At 40.2% G+C, this 20,494-nt stretch overlaps 1 protein-coding gene across 4 annotated transcripts in view; it reads right to left on the minus strand.

Moving 5' to 3' along the window:
* The window catches only part of sorl1 (sortilin-related receptor, L(DLR class) A repeats containing), a 41,507-nt gene that overhangs the window by 14,236 nt on the left and 6,777 nt on the right, over positions 1-20,494 (minus strand). For all 4 annotated transcript variants that reach the window (XM_079579034.1, XM_079579032.1, XM_079579033.1 and 1 more), the window contains exons 2-12: positions 18,973-19,089; positions 18,752-18,886; positions 16,038-16,199; positions 15,607-15,674; positions 11,204-11,384; positions 5,004-5,105; positions 4,512-4,681; positions 3,392-3,584; positions 2,879-2,996; positions 288-361; positions 11-99 (exon numbers count right to left, since the gene is read on the minus strand). In XM_079579034.1, coding sequence (XP_079435160.1) covers positions 11-99; positions 288-361; positions 2,879-2,996; positions 3,392-3,584; positions 4,512-4,681; positions 5,004-5,105; positions 11,204-11,384; positions 15,607-15,674; positions 16,038-16,199; positions 18,752-18,886; positions 18,973-19,089 — 1,409 coding nt within the window. The remainder of the gene's footprint in view (positions 1-10; positions 100-287; positions 362-2,878; positions 2,997-3,391; positions 3,585-4,511; positions 4,682-5,003; positions 5,106-11,203; positions 11,385-15,606; positions 15,675-16,037; positions 16,200-18,751; positions 18,887-18,972; positions 19,090-20,494) is intronic.

The following is a 20,494-nucleotide window of genomic DNA, read 5'->3' on the forward strand; positions in this document are numbered from 1 at the left end:
GCAGACTTACTTTAGGTTTGTAGTGGAGCCTCCTTGTGGAATAGCCATCAAAATTCCCCCATGGTCTCCCCAGGTGTAGAAGTGGGGACCAGCAAGAGCCTGAAAAAAACAGTCCATGCGTTCACACTTTCCCATAAATTACAATGTATTGTAGTCAAAAATATGGTATTGCACAAAGACTCCACAATTTTAGTTCCACATGGACCAAGTTAGGAGTTCAGTCGCGTATTTTCTCTCCAGCACGTTGAGAAACATCTCACAATTTTGAAGTTTCGTCTCGTTCTTACCTCCTTCCAGCGGGCTCCTGCGCTGCTGGATACATAAACATTGGGCTTGTTAGCCAGATTCTTCCCGACAGATCCTGTAAGGCACAAGAGACAGTTGAATTTATTCACACATTCACACAGTATTCCTCCTTGATCAAAATAAAAGTTTTTGAAGACAGTGCTGTATTGTAGCCAGAGTCACAATATGCAGAGATACCGAGAGTGATGTCCCTACTTTGCTTTCAGCGCAGTTAGAAGAATCTGGAGTCCGGATAATTGCCATTTTACATTTCAGCTGGCAGCTTTCAGTACATGGTTAATTAAACGGGAATTTGACTACATTTTCAGACTGCTTGGACTTCTCGACCAAGGAAAAAACTCATGTGTTGTCGTCCATTATTTATTTCTACTCCAGGCAAATCAGCTATTTGTGCCAGTTGTTCATTATTGCCTAAAACAAGCAGTAATTAACATCCCTGTTACGAGATGTATGATTTGTTGAAGCAAAAAGCCAAAGGGGGATATGCGTCAGTACTAAACATTAAAATCAGATCCAATTGTCAGTCCAAATAGCTTCAAGGTATCCATTTTAATGATCAAATATTTCTGGCAGAACATCATTGCCAAGCACTGATTAGATTAGCTGTCTCTTTGCTGTGCTCTGTAACAACGCATCAAAATGAACTAAACACCACAACAGTTTGAAACCGCCTCTCATTAAATATCATTACACTCTGAGAAATTGCCAGGGACAATAAACAACAAAGCTCAAAAGGCTCCGTCACTGCGCTGCTATGAAACTGGCAAGTATGAACAGGCTGCGGCGGAGAGTAATACTTCTAACACTTTCACTGTTAAGGCATACCAACAATGTATTTATAATACTTCAGCCACTCTTAACAAAAACAGCGTGTTCTGCCAAAACCCCTTCAAAGCTGAGCGCTCTGGAGCCAAAATGGAGCAGTTTATTCCAGGAAACTCACAATAGCACAGCATTGGCTCTACTGTACTTACTGTTCAACAAACATTAACCATTACAGTCACAAGCACAAGCAGCCCCATCTCTTAAAATATATAAATATGATTAAACTGTCCGACAATTCCACATTGTTCCAACGTGCAATAGCTAGTTGTGGTATTGGAAAATTGTCATTATAAATGTGGAGCATGCTGGACCTTTGGGGAGACCCCATGTGCTGCAGCTGTAATTAGTTCATCTGTGAGAGAACGATAACCAAGGACATGGCGCTGCTCAGTGCCAGCTCACACTCTCAGTCCCTCTGCGGCTTTATCCAATAAGGATTTAATTAGAGGCACCAGCTGAGAGAAGGAAGAGGGGCACACTACCCATACACCACAGAGCATCCACAAATATAGGAGTGTGCCAGCAGAGGAGGCACTTCTCACAAGATTAATAGTTTTGAAATGAAATGTCAGGTTTTCATCAGATTTCAGCAAAACAAATACTTATAGAAAACAGCAGGTGATGACAATAAGATCATATTCAGCGTTAAAGCAGTACAAAGTAACTCTTCCCCCTAGAGGCCATAAGCGCAACTGCAGGTGTAGTAGCAAGTTACGATTTTTTAACTTATTAATGGTCTTGGAGAGTAAATACTACGCTGACAGGAAAGGCGAAGGGAGAGAGGGTTACTGTGCATCAAATTATACAATAGAAATATTTTTTTTCACTCAAATTTGGCTGTAAATACTGTTTAAAGTGACGTTATCCCGCAGTTAGCTTTGCCCGTTAGCATGTTAGCTTCCTCTTTGTGATTACATTAGTGTGTATTGCTTTCTCCGGACCGGTGGCAGTCAAGTTGCAAACATGGTTTTCTGTCCAGAGACACCAGGGGGAGATGAAAGACCCTCCAATCATCCCATTAACACTTGTATTACCCCCACAGGTATTACGAAAAGGATTTATTAAGGTAAACAAGTTACTTAGTACTGCTTTAAAGCAATAGTAAGTAACTCATACCCCTAGAGGCCATAAGCGCCACTGCAGGTGTCACTGCATGTTACGTTTTTTTCCTCATTAATTGTAAATAGTAGTAAATACTACGCCGACAGAAAAGACAAAGGGAGAGAGGGATATTGTACATCCAATTACACAATGGAGATCATTTTTCTTCACTCAAACTTGGCTGTAAATAGTGTTTTATGTGGCACAAGCCCGCAGTTAGCTTTGTCCATTAGTCTGCTAGCTTCTTCTTCGTGATTCTAGTGTGTATTGCGCCTCTGACCCATTGCAGGGAAAGTTGCAAGGGTGGTTTTCTGGCCAGAGACACCAGGGGGAGATGAAAGACCCCCCAATCATCCCATTAACACTTGTATTACCCCCACAGGGACTACGAAAAGGATTTATTAAGGTAAACAAGTTACTTAGTACTGTTTTAAGAGAAAATGCACATTGGATAGTCATGGTAGATAGTCATAGTTCATTTGGAGATTGAGCAAGTGCAATCCTTGTCTAACTACAAAGTCATTAGTCTACAGAAAGACAGGACAAAGCATGCATGAGTCACTCCTAATTGGTTTATATCCATCCCTGCATGTTGCACTTCCTCTCATTGGTGATCTGATGAATGTTTATGGTGATGCCGTCCCACCTGTGGCCATAATGAGCCCTGGGGCAGAGTCTTTGGACAGAATGGGCATTCTCCTGAGCTGGATGTTCAGCAGCTGACTCCAGCGTTGAGCCAAGTGCAGTGAGCAGCCTTTATTCAGCTGAAAAGAGAAAGAGAACCGAAGAAATTGAGTCATTACTATATGGAATTGTTAGTCATTTTCACAAAATTCTGAATTGTGTGGGAGACGGCAAATTCTTGTGAAAGTCATATGTTTGTGTGAGTCTATGTGTGAAAATACAGTTCCTGTTCCTGTTCTGTTCTCAAATGTGGCAATGCAAATACAAACCACAGTCTGCAGCTTTGCACTACACAGAGAGATAAAAGGCTTTTACACGCAGTAACAACATCTTCACAATCTCTTTTGCTAAAAGCTGTGAAAATACACACATAATGTTATACCACAGTGTTACACCACAAAACACGCACCCTTTTCTAAACTCCCTCCAATCCCCAGATGAATTAACTTGTATGAAATGTTTTAGTTTTATGAACCTGACAGTCCACAGTGCCTCCTAAGCTGTCAGCAGCAGGTGGCTGGAGCAGCTCCCAGGTCCCTCCTTTGTCAAAGGTGATGACCGACCTCATGTTGTCCTCACTCACAGAACCATTGATGAGTGTCGCGATGAACACTCCACGCAGCCCCTCCACTCGGTGTAGGTCTGCAAACGGCTCATTGGCAAAGTACCTGTAATATTAGGGCAGCACACGTTACAACAGAAATGGGCACGTGCTGAACATTTCGTTTCTAGTGTGTGTGTGTGAATTTACGATTATAACTTAAGGAAACCTATCATAACTTACAAAGTAAACGCTTGGCCAATCATTTGTTTTTCCTACAGAAAAGGTACTCCTTTAATTAAAAAAAATAAAAAATAAAATAGCATTGCAATTTCGACACAAAAGTAGCTTGCTTCTCAATTTATTAAAGCATTTTCCTAGTACATTTGATAACAACTGTCACTTGTCAGAAAAGGAAGAGTTGCTTTAAAACGTTGTGACAGGCCAGACACAGAACATTATTAAGTGAATACTAGTGAAACAATTTCAAGAAGACTCTTGTTTATTGCATCCGATTTTATCATCGGCAGAGCAACACCTGAGCCTCAACAGAGCCCCATCTGCCATCTGCTCACAGGATGTTTATGATGCGATTAACCAAAAGACCAAGTGCAAAAACAACACATACACACAAGTGAGGGTTGTACTGAAACCAGTGTAACATCAAAGAGGAAGCAGCACAACTGATAACACAAAAATGGAACATTTGTATTTCCCTCTTTGTGTGGGCTGGCATCAAGAGCAGTGTTTGGACCCTCAAATTTCAATAGCAATGAAATCTCTGGTTAGTATTTTTGTTGTAAGAACAAGTAAAAGAATAATGTTATTTACATCAATAGGGCAACTGTATGAAAAGTGACTAGTGGACTATTGAAATACAGTAAAAAAATTGACTTTACTCTTTTGTAATCACGATACACAAACTCTAACAGGATTTATCACAGACATTAAGTCGAAATGGCAAAAAAAAAACACACAAAAAACAATCTGTGATCTTTTTGAAAAGCACTCTCCCACTAAAGTAATGTTGCGGCCCCACATATCGCAGCCATACCTGATGAGTGTGTTACTGCCCGATCCTTCCGGACTGTAGTACAGGACATTCTCCAGAGACAGGGAGAAGGACAGGCCCTGTGTATCTGAGATGTAGAGGTGAGTGAGGTTGTTGAGGTGATTCACACACACAAAGACCTGGTCCTCTGATGCGTCAGCGATGTAGTACTCCTGTAAAATGGAGCGGGGGGTTAGGAAGAGCAGTTAAAAAGATGTATCACTCTATGCTAACCTGTAGTAATTATAATTTAAGCAGTACCTTTTCCCATATGGAATAATTATGCCAAATAGAATTCCTTGTCCTAAAGGCCCTACCTACACTTGTAAAAGCAGACATTTGTGGGTTGTGCATCTTATCGTGAAGCATTTTCATTGATCATGAACTTGCAGGTCAGTAGTTATTGTTAACATTACTGTGACTGTAAAACTCATCCTTTACTGTATCTTTTCTATATGAACTGCATAAGAACGTGTGAGATCCTGGGACACTCACTGTGATTGGATGGCGCGTTGTGAACCGCGCTGCTTTCATGGGCTGCCTGTTGTAAGAGACCCAGAGCTGGACAGAGGAGGGCTCGTGGCTGCCAAACAGTTTCTGCAGGAGAAAGAGATTTATTTCATATCCATTTCAAAAACAAGTAATAAAGAGCAAAGCCATGCAACCTCAAAAAAACATAAACAAACTCAACACTCAGCGCAGCACAGTTTTAAGGTTGTTTAATAATTCATTGAGACCCTTGCATACCACAACAAATGCTAATTGGTTCATCATTTATATGCTCAATCTACTGTAGATGCATTTTGGGAAATATGTGCGCATTCCTACAGCTACAGATTGAACCAGTGTTTTAAAATGAAGCAGGATTTACTTTCACCTCATCGACATTCATCATGACGCTAAGCAGAAAAGTTATTCATTCCCCCCTTTACAAAAAACATTCGATCTGCTCTTATTAAGCCAACATACGATATAAACAGACTATTTCCTCGTCCCAGCTGCTCGCCAAACTGTAAATTTACTTAGTGCCTTCATTATTTGAGCTTTAACAGGCCCAAAGAGAGGAAATTAAAAGAAGATGAAGACATTAGCAGCGGAGGAGAGGGGACTCAATTGAGTGTAGCGCCGGGGACACCAAAGCCATAAATTCAGGCTGGTTAAAGTAGGAGTTTTTGAAAGAAGGGCCAAAAGGCAAACAGTCAATTACTCACAAAAGAGGTTTCGTCGACAGTTAAAGTTAGTGCACCATTATTTGACTTTATTACAATTTTCAAACTGCTAATTCTCCATAATACATCAAGACGACAGAGCACATACAGATGAGTTTGCAGTTTTTCCAGACTGGGAGGCTGGCTTTTGCTCCGTCATCTACCACAAGGTGACTTTGCTTAATGACTGGTCCCGACGCTGCACCAGAAATTTACTGTACGTCCACAGCTGTGCCTCTACAGATGACATTTTATTATACAAGGCACAAAATGTCACAGACTGCGGTGCCTCTCCCCGACATCTGTATAATGTTCAGACCGTAAGACTTCCCCCCGTCAGACGCCAGGCCTACTCTTCATACATATTCATGACCACAGTCCATTGCACCTCAGGCTACACTTGAAACAAAGCAAAAAGCCGACATGTCTTTTCTTTAATATGAGAAATCCTTCAGGGACCACAGGGATGTAAAACGCTTTTGTCGACACTCCCAAAGCAAGTCTAACTGATCTAATTCTGCTCAGACATATGCTATGATGAAATGGTTGCAAAATAGCAGATGTAGGTTGTTTCTCATCTGCAGCATTGTGTCTTTGCTAATCTTAAATATTTCTGCTAATAATTTTGCCATTTTATAGCAGTTGACAATCTGGATTTTGACTATTTTTACTCCTCCACACCCTCTACCACAGCAAAATATTATAATACCAATTTCTTACTGATAGTAAATGACACCATGCTTTTTCGTGTATTTATGTGCAGATCTGTGGAAAATAATGCATTCAATTATTTCTGGTGTTGTTCTTATGAAATATCTGGTGCAACCTTTCTATTCCCCACCTCTGTTGTATTTTAAGACTTGCATAAACAAAAGGCTCTGAAAACCACAAGAGCGACGCAGTGCTTTAATGAGAAGAATTCATTCCTTTTCAGACTCGACTTCCTGTTTACCCCTCCCTCTCCCCTCTCTCTTTCTGCCTCTCTCCTTCATAGAGAGTAATCTAAATGGCCAGGAATACAACAGATAACTATGTATTTCGTGTGCTGCTGAGTCACTTATCTGCTCTAGATCTATCCCCCATAGGACCACAAGCCACCGACTTTAAGGTTAATATGTGCACACTTCTCTACACAACATTCTCCTTTTCTGCCTGTTTAATTGGCTTAAACGGCTCAACGTTGCCAAAAGCACTGGAGATATCTAATTATTCTAATCCTATTACACCAAACTGAAGCCAAAAGATGAAAATCTATGAGTTGACAATTTATTTTCCTAGACATTTTAATATGGTTGCTAAAAGACTTTCTGGATGGCTTTCTATAAATCATTTCAGATCGAACTGTCAAAGCCACACATCGGTAAGGAATATCCCCTTTGACTTCAGTCACTGGGAGCTTACGACACAGTAATAGCAGAGTAAAAGCTTAGTATAGATATAGTATTGTTAAATCAAGGTCCTTTTTAAGGAACCGTGCACCTGTCATTCAGCTTTGTTTCCAAATATGGGATAAATAATAACCATTACCCAGTACAAAGACTAAAGGATTCTTTTTTTCTTTTCTGTTATCTCTTTATATTAGTTACTTAGATGGCTTTCATATTATTCCAGTGCATACAGCATGACATATTTCAGTCATGTTGCATTTAAAGGGGGGGGTGTTATGCAAAATCGACTTTTTCAAACTTTACATCATGTTATTATGTCATTCCCTCATTAAAAACATGCCTGGACTGTTGCCTTGGCACATTCACGTATTTTTGAGTAATCTGTAAAAACTCTGATGGCAGCCATTTTAGGGATAGGTTTGCCTGAGTCCTCCTAAGAACGCCCCCACCTCCTGGAGGCGCCTCCGAGCTTTCATCATCAGCCGAGTAACCAATCACTGCTCCTCAGCAGAACCCCCTCCCCACTGATGCCACAGACAGCGTGTGGAGGGGGCGTGTCGGAAAGGGTCAGAGGTTCTTAAAGAGACAGAGGCCTATTTCAAGACATTCACTACAGCCATTTTGAGAGAGCAATTTTATACAAGGCAGTTATTCTAATTTACTGCATTTACAGACCAACAGAAGGTTTGGTCATCATTGTAGTGTGCTATAGACTGGTGCTATGGGATTGACAAAAGCATAATACCCCCTCTTTAAAAGAAACTGTATTGTTATTATTACAGGGATATTGTGCCTATTAAAAGTTTGACGTCTAGAACTTTCTGGGTAACGCAGCTTCGTGTGCCATTTAGTCCTTGCCCCAAGCCCCTGACGCCACTTTACAGGAAACCTTTTCCATTTGTGAGAGTTTAATAGAATCACAAGTCTCATTTCTCTTTTTGAGTTCACTATAAGTACCCTTTAGAGTCTTGGAAACCGAAATAATAGATCAAAATGTTTTTACAAGCATATAAAAATATAATTTGCGATTGAGCACCATAAATCTGTCTACACAAACTTTATTCCTTTCATTGAAATCGTTTTTTCTCTCAGTTAGAGAGTTTGTGTAAGAAAAAGACGACTTCAGTGCCAGACACAAATAATTGGCCAATGTATACAACAATATTTAGCACATGACATTAGTTCATTAGGAAAAACTATGCATCTGAACATTCGATGCTCAGGCCAGGATTTTCACTTGCGGGTTTGTTAACTCAGAGGTAAATGCTATTTACAATGAGTAACATAACTCCTTTAAGATACGGTAATATACCACAGAACATACTTGTTGTTTGGCGTATGAAGTTATTTACTTTATTCATGGACATAATTCCATACAGAGAAAAGGAATGTAAAGACCATGTTTTCGTTGCCTCCTTTACCTAAAAAGATCATTAGCTTTGATGAGCATTTTTAGGTGGTTGCTATTTTTTTCTTCCACACACATAGGCCTATAACACATGAGTAGAAAGTCAGATAGACAGAGCTCATTTTAAAATTCGTATCTGATGCTTCCTTGGCATGCCTGCGAGCTGTCTGGTCTTCTGCACTAACAAATGGCAGATAGCAGTCACATTTCACTATAATCCTTTTCATCTCCACAGAAGCAAACTGCAGCTGCCTTTAGATCAACAGACAAGGCACATCAATAATCATCTCTCATATTTGTGCTTTTTAATCTGTTCTTGAGAAAAGCTAACTCAACAGCCTGTCTCTGCCTCTTATCTCGGCATCAGTTATGTGGTGGGCTTTCCGACTGACTTCCTTCAGCCCTCTCAGCACTGATGAAAAGAAGAAAAACTCCTGAGCAACGTGACTGCATATTCAAGCAGACAAGAGGATACATCCATCTATGTTCGCAAAGCAAATGCATGTTTGTGTTCTCGGGTGATTGACAGATAGGCTAACTGGCTAATGCTACAACCTGCTCAATCAAATTTGCCAATGATTGTATTAGTAGCATAGACTTAGTAGACTGTCATTGGTCACTCCTCCCCATTTACATCAATCACTCTATTCGAGAGAGAGAATCCATGATGGCTGCTCGATCTCCTCCTGTAGCGCATGTTCCAAAAAAGGACAAAAAGGCAGGAGACTTCGCCCCCTGCGAGGTGGTCTGAGCAGCAACAAGCCTCCACAGTGCCCCAGGGCCTGTCAATCCAAACCTCAGGCTAAAACTTTTTAATTCCAGGTAACGTTCTCCAAAAGGTCCCAGCCATCTTTAGAAAACACAAAAAGTCACCAGTGGAATTCATTTTATTTTAATTTCATTTTCTTAGAGTCAGGGGGTGATATTGCAGCCATGTCAACTCCCGGCCATGAGGACCAAAGAGAAGCGCTTTCCTCGCCCTGTGGTTAGTGGCCAACTACTTTTTGTAGCATTACAGCAGGCAGCTTTGATCATGATTATGATTTTGTGGACCGAGCATTAGGGATTTGTTTTCATTGTTACATACAGAACAACATTTTAACCAAGGGAGACAGTAAACCTTTTTCCAAGCATGAGAAATGTGCTTTGTCATTATACAATAAACAAAACTCTCTGTTGTAAAAAGGCGCACACTCAAGACCATTACATAAGGATAACTATACAAGTCTATATTTAAGTATAATTTGGGTAAAGCTGCTGGTTTTAACTGAGCTGTCATAATTGCTAGGTTTCCCGCGGACATAATAATGTTGTACTGTGTTGCTTTGTTGCTGCAGCCTCTACATCTGTGTTTTTTATGTCTGAGCATGTCTTTTACTTCACATTTACTACACCACATAAAAGCTCTTACTCTGTTTTATTGGACCACATGGAAATTACCAAATGAGAATTACACAGTGTTTAACCACAGAAGCCACTGGTAATGATTATACTGCTGCTTCTGTTATTTGGGCCTCATCAAGTGTCTGATGCTTTACATTAGGATGAAACTAGCTGCTGCACCCAAATATTGTTTTGAAAATGCACAATTTGTAAAGGTATTTAGATCTGTGTGGCAAAGTTCTTTCCATCCATCAGTGCATTATGCTGAATTTTAGAAAGCAAAGCAAATTTAAAGCAGTCATTTTTCCCCAGGTAAGATCCATCTATTCTTGAAACAGCAAAAGCTAAAATTACACTGAAGTACAAGATACAAATAGACCACAATTAGTCTGCGTAATTAGTAGCTCAGCACTAAACAGCGAGTTGATGAGCCAGCTGATAACAATGTTAAGATCGGACAAATCTCTCTCAGCAGACCTCATAAAACGCACTGTTTCTGAACACTATGGGCCTCAGTTATCTAAAGCCAAACCAGGCGCGTGACAACAGCGAGCGCAAATCTGTCCCTGCAAAACACATACATCACATCCAAATCATACTCCCATCTGCTTCTCTGTCTGTGCACCCGCTAACGCTACATTAGCAACAGAGTATCACAAGAAAAACACAGCTTTCTAATAGCAAGAGGTACAAAAATAGATCAAGAGGTTTGCTGGAGTCAGTGCCATTGTTTTGAGGCGTTACAAAAGAACAGAAATGTATTAGCAAGATTCAATATGGCTCAACTAATTTTATTACTATTATATTTTTTTTGCAAATATCTGTACAGCTTCAGATTTGTTGAAGGTATACAAAACCATTAAACTTAAACTTGAACTTGAAGGTATATTATATTCGGAAAATATCACTTTATAATATCTATGCAATTCTTTAGGTGTAAATAAACTATTACTAACCATGTTTTACATCCTCCTTACAATAGTTTTATCACCTTTATTTAACCAAGTCCAAATAATTCTGTATTTCAGGGAGTCATGGTCCCACCAGCATCACTGTATTGCCCACAAAAACCTTCAGTTTTTGTTCAAATACCAATACCAATACAAATATTGTTAAGATGCTACAGCTTTACTTGCTCATATAGCCTAAATCAAGCTCCTGGTGTACACTAGGTGTGGTGTTGACTCTGGAAAGATCACTTTTTGTGTGCAGGTGCATGCAGTAGTGTGGTCTACCATTTCAAAATGCATGCGCACTCAGTAATTGCACACTGATTGTGTAAAGTGTGTAATGAGAGATGTAACTGACCCGTGTGGTTGTGGCAAACATGTATTTGTCTCGGAGTTGGAAGCTGTCCACCTGCTCTAGGATGACTCTGCGGTTCTGTTCGCTCTGGAAGAAGTCGGTGCTGCTGAGGATAGTGGACACGCCCTGGGGCTCGTGTCTCTGCACCAGGACAGTTGTGGGGGGGTCGTACGGCTCCACACCCCTAAAGAAAGAGGGAGAAAGAAAGTTACAAAGTTAGAACAGAAAGAAGGCTCATGTGATAACAATGATCATCACATCAAATATGTTCTTATTCAAACATTCGTCTGATGATATGCTCTTCTAAGAGGTCTCAAGACTGTTGTATTTCAGTGTTTATGGCTCTACAATGTTCCGGACAGTGCCATTACAGCTCGGCAGCTTTCATGTGGCACAGCAGAAAGTTGCATGCACAAGGCTAGTTGCCTTGCATGAAGTGTGCGGTATAACTAAATATGCCTTGCCTTGCCTAAGCTGCCATCTGGGAAGAGACAGTGGAGTATCCATGTCAGGTCCAGCTGACTGAAGGACAGCTTCATCTACCAAGCTAAGCTGAACCCTTTTCCTTCATGGCGCCACGAGTTTGAGAGTAACACAATTTAAACTCTATGTATGTATCTTTACATGCAGTAAAATTGGCAAAACTGAAGAGTCTAGCTACAACAACACACGCTTGGCAGAGATTTGAACTGGTTATCCTGTGGTTGGTAGATGAACATTATTACAAAGATCTTTAAAAAAATAATAATAATAATAATAATGATAAAAAATAAAAATAAAAATAAAAATAATACATAAATAAATAAATAAATATATATATATATATACTGTATATATATATATAGATAAATAAATATATATATATATATGCAGCAAAATAAAATATATTAGATCACAAATGCAAGGCCTTGTTCTAATACAATCGAGAGATTAAGGGAATACTACGTAACACTATCAAATGTACTGTATTGAGTTAAAAGCTGGTTTAGCTATGTCACACAGTCCTGTTGATGATTCATGTGCACAATAAAAGTCTCATTTGTGATGGATGCAAAAGTGGCGAGACATTGCCCCGAGGTGCCGTCTGAAAACTGGAACTGTAAAATGGTAACACGTCCAAAAATAACTGCATTACTCATTGTGGAAATGAATACATGACACTGGCGAAGCATATAAGTGATAAACTGAATGCTGAACCAAAATGCTATCAGCATGATCTGAGAAAAAATATCTCCCTATGATGCACTCCCTTTTTTGGACTTTTTTTGTGTCTAGTAGCCAGCGTGTTTTGGAAAGCAGTAAGGGGAGAATGAATAAAAAAAGTCACACAGCGTCTTGTGGCCAGTGGTGTTTGCTCCAGAGAGTGCAGGGCAGAACAGAGGCAGCAGTGTTAAGCTCAGCCGGGACTCTGAAAGGGCCCTGTTCACCCGATGGACACGGTCTGGGTGAAGAGTGCACACAAGGCTACTATTTTTAATTCAAGAGGCTTACTCTAAACAGCTGAGGAACACCCTTCTATTGGTTTGTCAAAACTCAGCAAGACATGAATTAGAAAACATCATCAACATCATCAACATTGAGTATTTTGTCATTTATAATAAGAAAAGGAGTATTGACAACCTTTCCGTGTTTACCTCAGTTTTATTTGCATTTAACTGGAGGAAGTTCTTTTGCATCCACAAACTGACCTGTTTGATACAGTGACACAGTGTATAGTATAGTGCACAGGCCCATGTTCAGCCACTGTCAGTGAAACATAGATCTGAGTATCGTCTGCGTAATTGTGATATGACACGTTGTTACTGGATATTGATTGACCTAATGGAAGCATGTACAGATTGAACAAGAGGGGCCCCAGAATCGACCCCTGGGGAACCCCACAAGTAAAAGTATTAACAAATATTTGGATTGTGTATGCAACTAAGACAGTGACTCGCTATCTAAAGTATAGATAAACGGATTGTAAATTTGGTGAGCTAGTACTTGAACTTTCAATCTTTCAAGCCAAGTTAAAATCCCCAAAAGCGTAGTATCATTGGCCGTCAAACAGTAGAGGAGAATGGCTGTTTTTTGCAGCACACAGAGGATTTGCCTCTCACTCTGTCTCCTAGCAATACGTTCACAAAGGATTAGGAGCCAGCAGCAGCACAGTGCATCAGATTGAGCTGGCTACCTCAGAGATAGACAAGTCTATAGAACCCTGAAAGGAAACACAACAGTTAGTCTGAAGCCGTGAGAAACAGGATTAGACGCACACTGGGGTGAAGACACAAGTGTGGGGATCAATTCTTATTTGTACTGTTTTCCTCAACAATTCATAGCTTCATCAGGCAGCTTTAATGTTTTTTAAATTGTAATACTATACTGTTGTATTTTAGGCATGGCCACCCAACTATTAATTATTAGTTGTGCAATCTGTGTGCAGCTGCCTCTAATCCCAACTAATATCTATCCTGTAACCAGATATTTTGCCACGTTATGACTGAACCAGGTCCGCCCCAGAAACTCCTTTTGCCATGAGGCCAGTGAAAAATCGCTGGTCAGCACTTGAAATTACTTTTATGATAGTTATACAGTTTTTTTTTTTTTTTTAACATGCTGTTATGCAAAGGAGTGCTCTCAAGATTACTTTCGTTATGATTAATTTTGCAATGACAATAAAGACCTATCCTATCCATTTTGCCAGTTCAAAATTGTCAAGTACCTTTGTATAATTTTGATTATAAGTTCAGTTGGACTTGGTTCATGTTTAAAATTGTGACCCTAGAAAGTGAGGCCTTGTCATTTAAATGAAAATGACTGCATGAGGCAACGCTCCACACCCGAATGACTGCATCATGTCGACTATAAAGCATAAATGTATCAATCAGCACAGTTTATTGCTCTCAACTATTATATTTGTTTTTTTTGCCCCACCCGCTCAACTGGACTGTAGAGACTTTAAAAATCGGAATTATTGCAATAGACAATAAATCAAGCATTTAAAGCCAGGTTGCAAACACTCTTGTTAAGGGGATGTTGCTAAAACATATGCAGACAGCTGCTAGAGATGCAGAGAAAGTGGGTTTAGAGTGAGCAATGTTCTGTTGTGGAAAGATAAATTATTCAAAACCTAATTTGTCAGATGACTTCTCAGCTCTATGCGGTTGGTGCTTCGTCTGGGGGGGCGGTGGGGTGGGAGCAAACAGCTAAATTCATCAGTAAAATGACCAATACTGTATGTTTATGAGGTTCTGTGGTAGGAACAAGTCGCACCTTAGAAAACAACTAATTTCTCCATCTAAAGAACAGGGGGAACAGTGTTTTATTCAACCAAGTGCATTTTCTCCAGTTCAACTTCACCCAGATCTAAAATGTTGCAGCCTATAGACCAGTGTGACGCCTCATCTGAAAGCTAAGACCTACAAAACTGATCTAGAAAGATCTTTTTCCTCGCATGGTCGTCACTTTTTTGACATTTCTTTTCAATGTTTTTTTGTTCCATTTTCATCATACATTTTTGTCACTTTTTCATCACTTTTTCGTCTCATTTTTGTCACTGTTTGGACACTTTTTTCAAGAAGCTTTTAGATTTGGGTAGAGCCAAACTGGAGAAAATGTGCTCGGTTCAGGTGGGGGTTAAGAGGTTAAAGGAGCATTTCCGTTTGAAAGTATAGATCTGATGCAAGAAAAAATCATCTTCTTGCCATAGATACCTCAAATACAACGAGGCGGTATAAAAACACAAACAAGTGAGGGCACAGTGAAAGTAAACCATTTCCTGCGTGCGACAGTTCGTGTTCTCAAACTGAGTAATGAATGCCGCGATCCACCCTTCCCATAAGACAAACACTGACTGTTTGAAGAGTAAATAAGATCAGGCCTCTTATAGTCTGCCTTTTGGAGTACTGCATAATTGTAAAGGCGGAAAATAAGTCCAGACTCCAGACACTCACAGAGTTGGTTGAGATGTATTTAGAATAAAGAAAATAGCAAAAACTGTCCTTCCAATACCACGATACTTTAATTTACTTGAATTTCCTCCAAATCGACAGCTTCAGTATTTTTTTTTCAGTAGTCTTTTTTTTCACGTGCCTGATAGAAACGATCTCAAGAAGTAGAAATATTACACAGAAGTATGCAGTAAAGGTTCTACGAGGACAGACAGATCCTATTCTTTGTTCAGTCGTTGTTTGAGCTGCGAGTTGGAGCGGCAAATTGTGAGTGCTTGTAATGTAAAACGTATTCATTGTTTGGTATGTGTTTGGCTTTCTGGGCCGTTGGATTTGACAAACAAATACATATGTAGGAACCAGCAGCCAGTGGAGATGATGGTATGTTTTTGTTTTCTTTCACGCAATTATTGTACATGACATATAGATAGCTACAATATAAACAAGAGACAGTGTGATCGGACACAGTCTTACCAAAAGTATGCCTTCACATGCTCTTGTATCAACACCCAGGTCTCCCCGAAGTCGTCCGATTTCCAGAGCTGAGGAGCAGGAGAGAGAGAGTGTGAGGTGGGGTCTGGGAGAGTGAAAAAGGAGGTAGAAGAAGAAGTAGTAGTAGGGGGGATGGTGCACAGTAAAAATGTAGGTCAGCCTCCTTCCTACATTTTTGCTCCTACACGTGTGACAAAGAGAGGAGTGCGGAGCCGTTTGGAGCTATTGTGTGTGAAATCAGGAGCTGGAAACAATAACAGATTGCGAAACAAAACACAAACGCTCGGCTCAGATGGGCAACTTGGATGTGGCCATTGTTGTGAAGAAAGGATGCCAACACTTTGGTGAAGTTTAAGTGTCGGGGTGATGTTTTTGTGTTGTTCAAGCAACCGGGTTTGTTCCCCACATTTTACCTGTTTGTTTGGGTGGGAGCCGTCATAGCCCAGGGCCAGGTTGGACCTCCGGTTGTGCAGCAGCAGGTCGGTGGGCTTGAAGGGCAGAGAGAAGCCCTGAACCGTCTTACAGAAGTCAAACGTGTTCCACAAGAAGTTGTTTGTAGAGTCCACAAAAAGATACTGTACACATAAATAAACAAGACAAACGGCAAAGGTTCATTACACACACTGTTCCGCGTTGCATGTTATCAAGGCAAACAAAACAACATCTATACGGAAAAATTATCACAGACAAATTAACAGAGATGTGCATTCATTATAGGAAATCATCAGGATGCTTCTTCCCCCTTTATTGCGAGGTCCATTTGTATTCACAGCCCAATCTCATGGCGCCCGCATTTATAAGTTCATTTTGTGCTCCACTGATGGCCATTGCCTCAGAGCAGTGGGGAGAGGGGGCAGACCATAGACACAGCTCTCGGGGACTCACTGTCAGCTCAGCTCATATAAAAAGCAGATGATTTAGTTCATACTTAATTTGGATCACCAAGGCCATGTGACATTACAAGTCAGATGGCAAAATACTCAAAAACATCCTTTTGTAGATTTAGAGCAGTTGTTGAAATTGACTATATCCAATGTTACTTAGTTCATATTTAATGTGAATTTGACACTTTTAGTTTTGTAACACAATGTAATACAAGTAATGGTCAAATTTAAGGTAAGGCTAAAGGGCACCGGGAAAATGTATTTAGTGGATTCCTTTCTATTGTGAGAGAATTTTTGACTCACCTGACAGAGCACTCAAAGAAATGTTCAGATTCTTGGTCAAGCCAACACAATGTACTCAATACTACATTTTTCCTATTGCTACTAACCTCCATATAATAGCGCTAAATTGATCAAATACAGCAGACACAGCGGCTTTACATTTGAGCGACCTAAACTACTTTTGGAAAAAAGAAAGAAAGGTTATTTGTACTGTAGCTGTGGGCCAGCTACCCATCTTTACTGTGTTGTGGAAGTGGAGTTTCGCAATTGCAGCTCCTGGGATTTAGAGCCGGTAAGGGAAAAAAAAACTCCTGGATTGTGTTCAATTTCATTATTTTAGAAGATCATTTGATAAATCAGCACTTTGTAACAGACTGTGCCTTTGGAGAAGTAGCGGGTGGAGGGGAGCTGCTGCTACGCTCTTAAATCAACTCAAAGACAGATCCAGAACTCTAACGTTAATAATTCATCATTCTGCCTGGTGCTACCACTAGCAAAGCCTGAACTAAGGGTGAACAAATTAAGTAAGGAACAACTTCGGAACTTAGTTTGGCAAAGCACGTCAAATGCAAATTATCCCCGTCTTTCATTTAAGAGAGATCATGAATTTTTAACCATCAAAAACAGAAACAGAAAAAAAAGGAATTTAGCGCGAGCAGAATTTTTTATATTGACTTTCATTCTTGATCGAAGTGTGTTTTTTTGCAAGGCAAAAAAGCTGAACAAGCAGTGGGCACATTCTTCCCTAACTAATGTCAACCAGGGTTAATGAATCTCTGAGTTTTATTCAAGAAGTAATTTTTTTTTAACTTAAGGACAGACACAGTTTTTTGATGGGCTGTGATAGAACTGTTTACTTCTACTATGACCAAAGCAAATACCATATCTTGTTTTTGTAAGAGGATTTCAATTCATTTATTAATTTATTTGAATGGGACAATGCATATTCTGCTTGCATAACACCTAGTGCTGTTAAAGGAACAGGCCACCGTTTTTACATACTGAGATATGTTCTTGCCTGAGCTTAGACAAGTTAATGCGTAACTGTCTGGCCCTCAGTCATGCAAAACGACCAAAGATGTTTGATAGCATTTGACTTCTCCTAGTGTATTCCTATAGCTCCAAACGTTGGACGTTCATTTTTAGCATGTCACTTTTCATTACTTAGATTTAGTCCTTACTTAGATCCACTTTTAGTTATCAGTTTATAGTTAGTAGTTAGTTAATAATCCAATAAGAAATGTGAATAACTCAGCAGCCTAATAACTTAATAATGACCTAAACTGCAGACCAAAGTGTTCTGTTCAGTCTAATTTACATTTATCTACAGTATGAGTGCCGCTGCTGCACACTCCGTCTCAGTGAATTGAGCCAGCTGAGGCAGACACGGCTGACCCATTAGCTGCTAGCCCTCAGAAACCAGCACTCCTCTCCACAGAAACACAGTCATGTTTTTGCTGCTGACTCACTCCATCAGCCTTTACTAAGAGACGCTTGTAGCCAGGTAACAAAACACCGGAGAGGCAGCAGCACATTAGCCATCAGCTTTTAAAACAGGACTGACAATGCCCCTTAAAATTGATACGACTTTTGAAAACGCAAGAAAAATAGGTGACCCAGAACCCCTATTACAACTCATTACAACTGCCCCATATAACTTACTTAACATGTCATCAATATTTAGTTGGTGCAAGACAGTTTGTGAACTTTCGTCATTTATTAGGTCATGTCATGGGTCTCAATTTTCACATGGTGCTGCTGTTAGCAAAGCATTAAAACATCAATACCATATTTGTGCTTATGATTCCAAGAGTTCCACTTTGACTAAGCATGGTTACTTTTGCAGTAAATATTGCTCTTCAATGACACAGAATAAAATCAGCTCTTTCAGAACTCTCCTCTGTGAGTTGGCTTTGGTTTTTCCTGGCGTTATTAGATATCAGGTGGTAAATGTGACTCACCCGCCTATTGTCTGATGGGCTGTGATAGAACTGAGAGATGACCTGCTTGCTGCCATTCTTAGCTTTGGCATCCGGCAGTTGAAACTTCTCAGACACCAGTGTGAAAGCTGTCCCGTAGTCATAGGAGACATAAACCTAAAGAAAGATATTAACAGATTACGCTCTATAACAATAACATATGAATAAAACAAGGCGGATGATGTTTGGCCGACTGTACTCACTGAGCTGGTTTTGGGTCCTGTGGCACCAGCACTGTCCCGGGCCAACGCTACGATCACATTGCTCTTCTCTCCGGCCCAGTGGACAACCATCTGGTTATGGGAGTCATTGAGGTTGGCCTGAAAGAGAAAACAAGTTGCTTTTCTTAAAGGGAAACATGGATTTAACAGACCTGTTAAGACATAGCTTTACTTCCGATAAATAATCAAACACCTTTGACAAAACAGTACGGGTAGATGATTAACATTTATTATTTACAATGTAAGTAGCCTAAAAATATAACTTTAGCCATAGACTGTGCCAAGAAAAAATGGTCATGTGATGAGGTATTTGTGCTGCCTATAATGAAATTAGCCAGCCGATGCCACAATTCAGATGAACAGTTTCCTCTTCTGCTGACAGTCACAAAGATAAGCGCCGGGGGCTGCGCATATGGATTCAATGTGAGGCATCAGCAAACACCAGTGACTTCAGATAAAGCAACTGCAATAACGCTCCGCGGATTTGATTTAAATTCAACCACATTATTCTCTTCTGGAAAAGGCTAAAAGTGGATTACGCACACAGCACACACAGACACAATGACCCACTGAGCTTAACTGCTTGAGGCAACAAGACAGACAGAGAACAATGAGGCACTCTTTAACATTCAGCTCTGTGACTCGAGATGACCCTGGCCCTGGTAGGAACCGCAGTCAAATAAGAAGAGCATGAAAGCAGCATTTAATCAAACTGCAATAGCTCTTTTTACACAAAGGTATTTTTGACTTAAGTAGTGCTTCAGGCGGTGCGGGGTCATTGATCTATATTTACGTCTTAGTCCACTTTTGGGTAACTCCTTGTTTAGACTTGATTCAGCCCAAGCTTAGATCTGAAATAAAAATCTAAATGACTGATCATGTTAAATAACTATCGAGGGCACATTGGTGATCACTAGTGACTTAAGAGTAGAGATTTTCAACTATCGGCGACTGGACAGGGTTAATTGAGTACATGACATTTCCCTTCTAACCGCTTTCAGTAGATATTTTTCCTAAAATTCCAATACAATTGAGAGCCTATACCCAAACACAAGCGTGCTGACTAATTTCAGGTTTGTTGCAGCAAATCCACTGTTTGCATGTGCGCTTTGGGGATTGCAGTGACTCCTGGAGCCTTTGTTTCCCGATGCACCTCCCCCTGGGGTAAAACGGATCAATGAAAAGTAATAGGCTATTTCATCTTTCTACTGTCACTGCATCGCCGTCTCATCTCCCTCCCATCTTTTATTGATGGTCTGCGAGAGCCATGGTACTCACTGCGCAGTAAACAACAAATACCTCAGTACCTCGCTGTCAGCCTCAGTACTGCTTTAACTACAGCAACATTGATGTCTGCGACACAGCCAAAGAACTCCAGAGCAGCAAAAGCGTGGATTTCTTAACTCAGCATTCGGGAACATATAGAGCTTTCAATGTAAAACAAGAGTCAAGGGAAACAAAAATCTTCGAGGTACAACCATGCAGCAGCACCTTTTGCAAGTCA

The sequence above is a fragment of the Gobius niger genome (genome assembly GCF_951799975.1).
Source record: "Gobius niger genome assembly, chromosome: 1".
Taxonomy (NCBI): domain Eukaryota; kingdom Metazoa; phylum Chordata; class Actinopteri; order Gobiiformes; family Gobiidae; genus Gobius; species Gobius niger.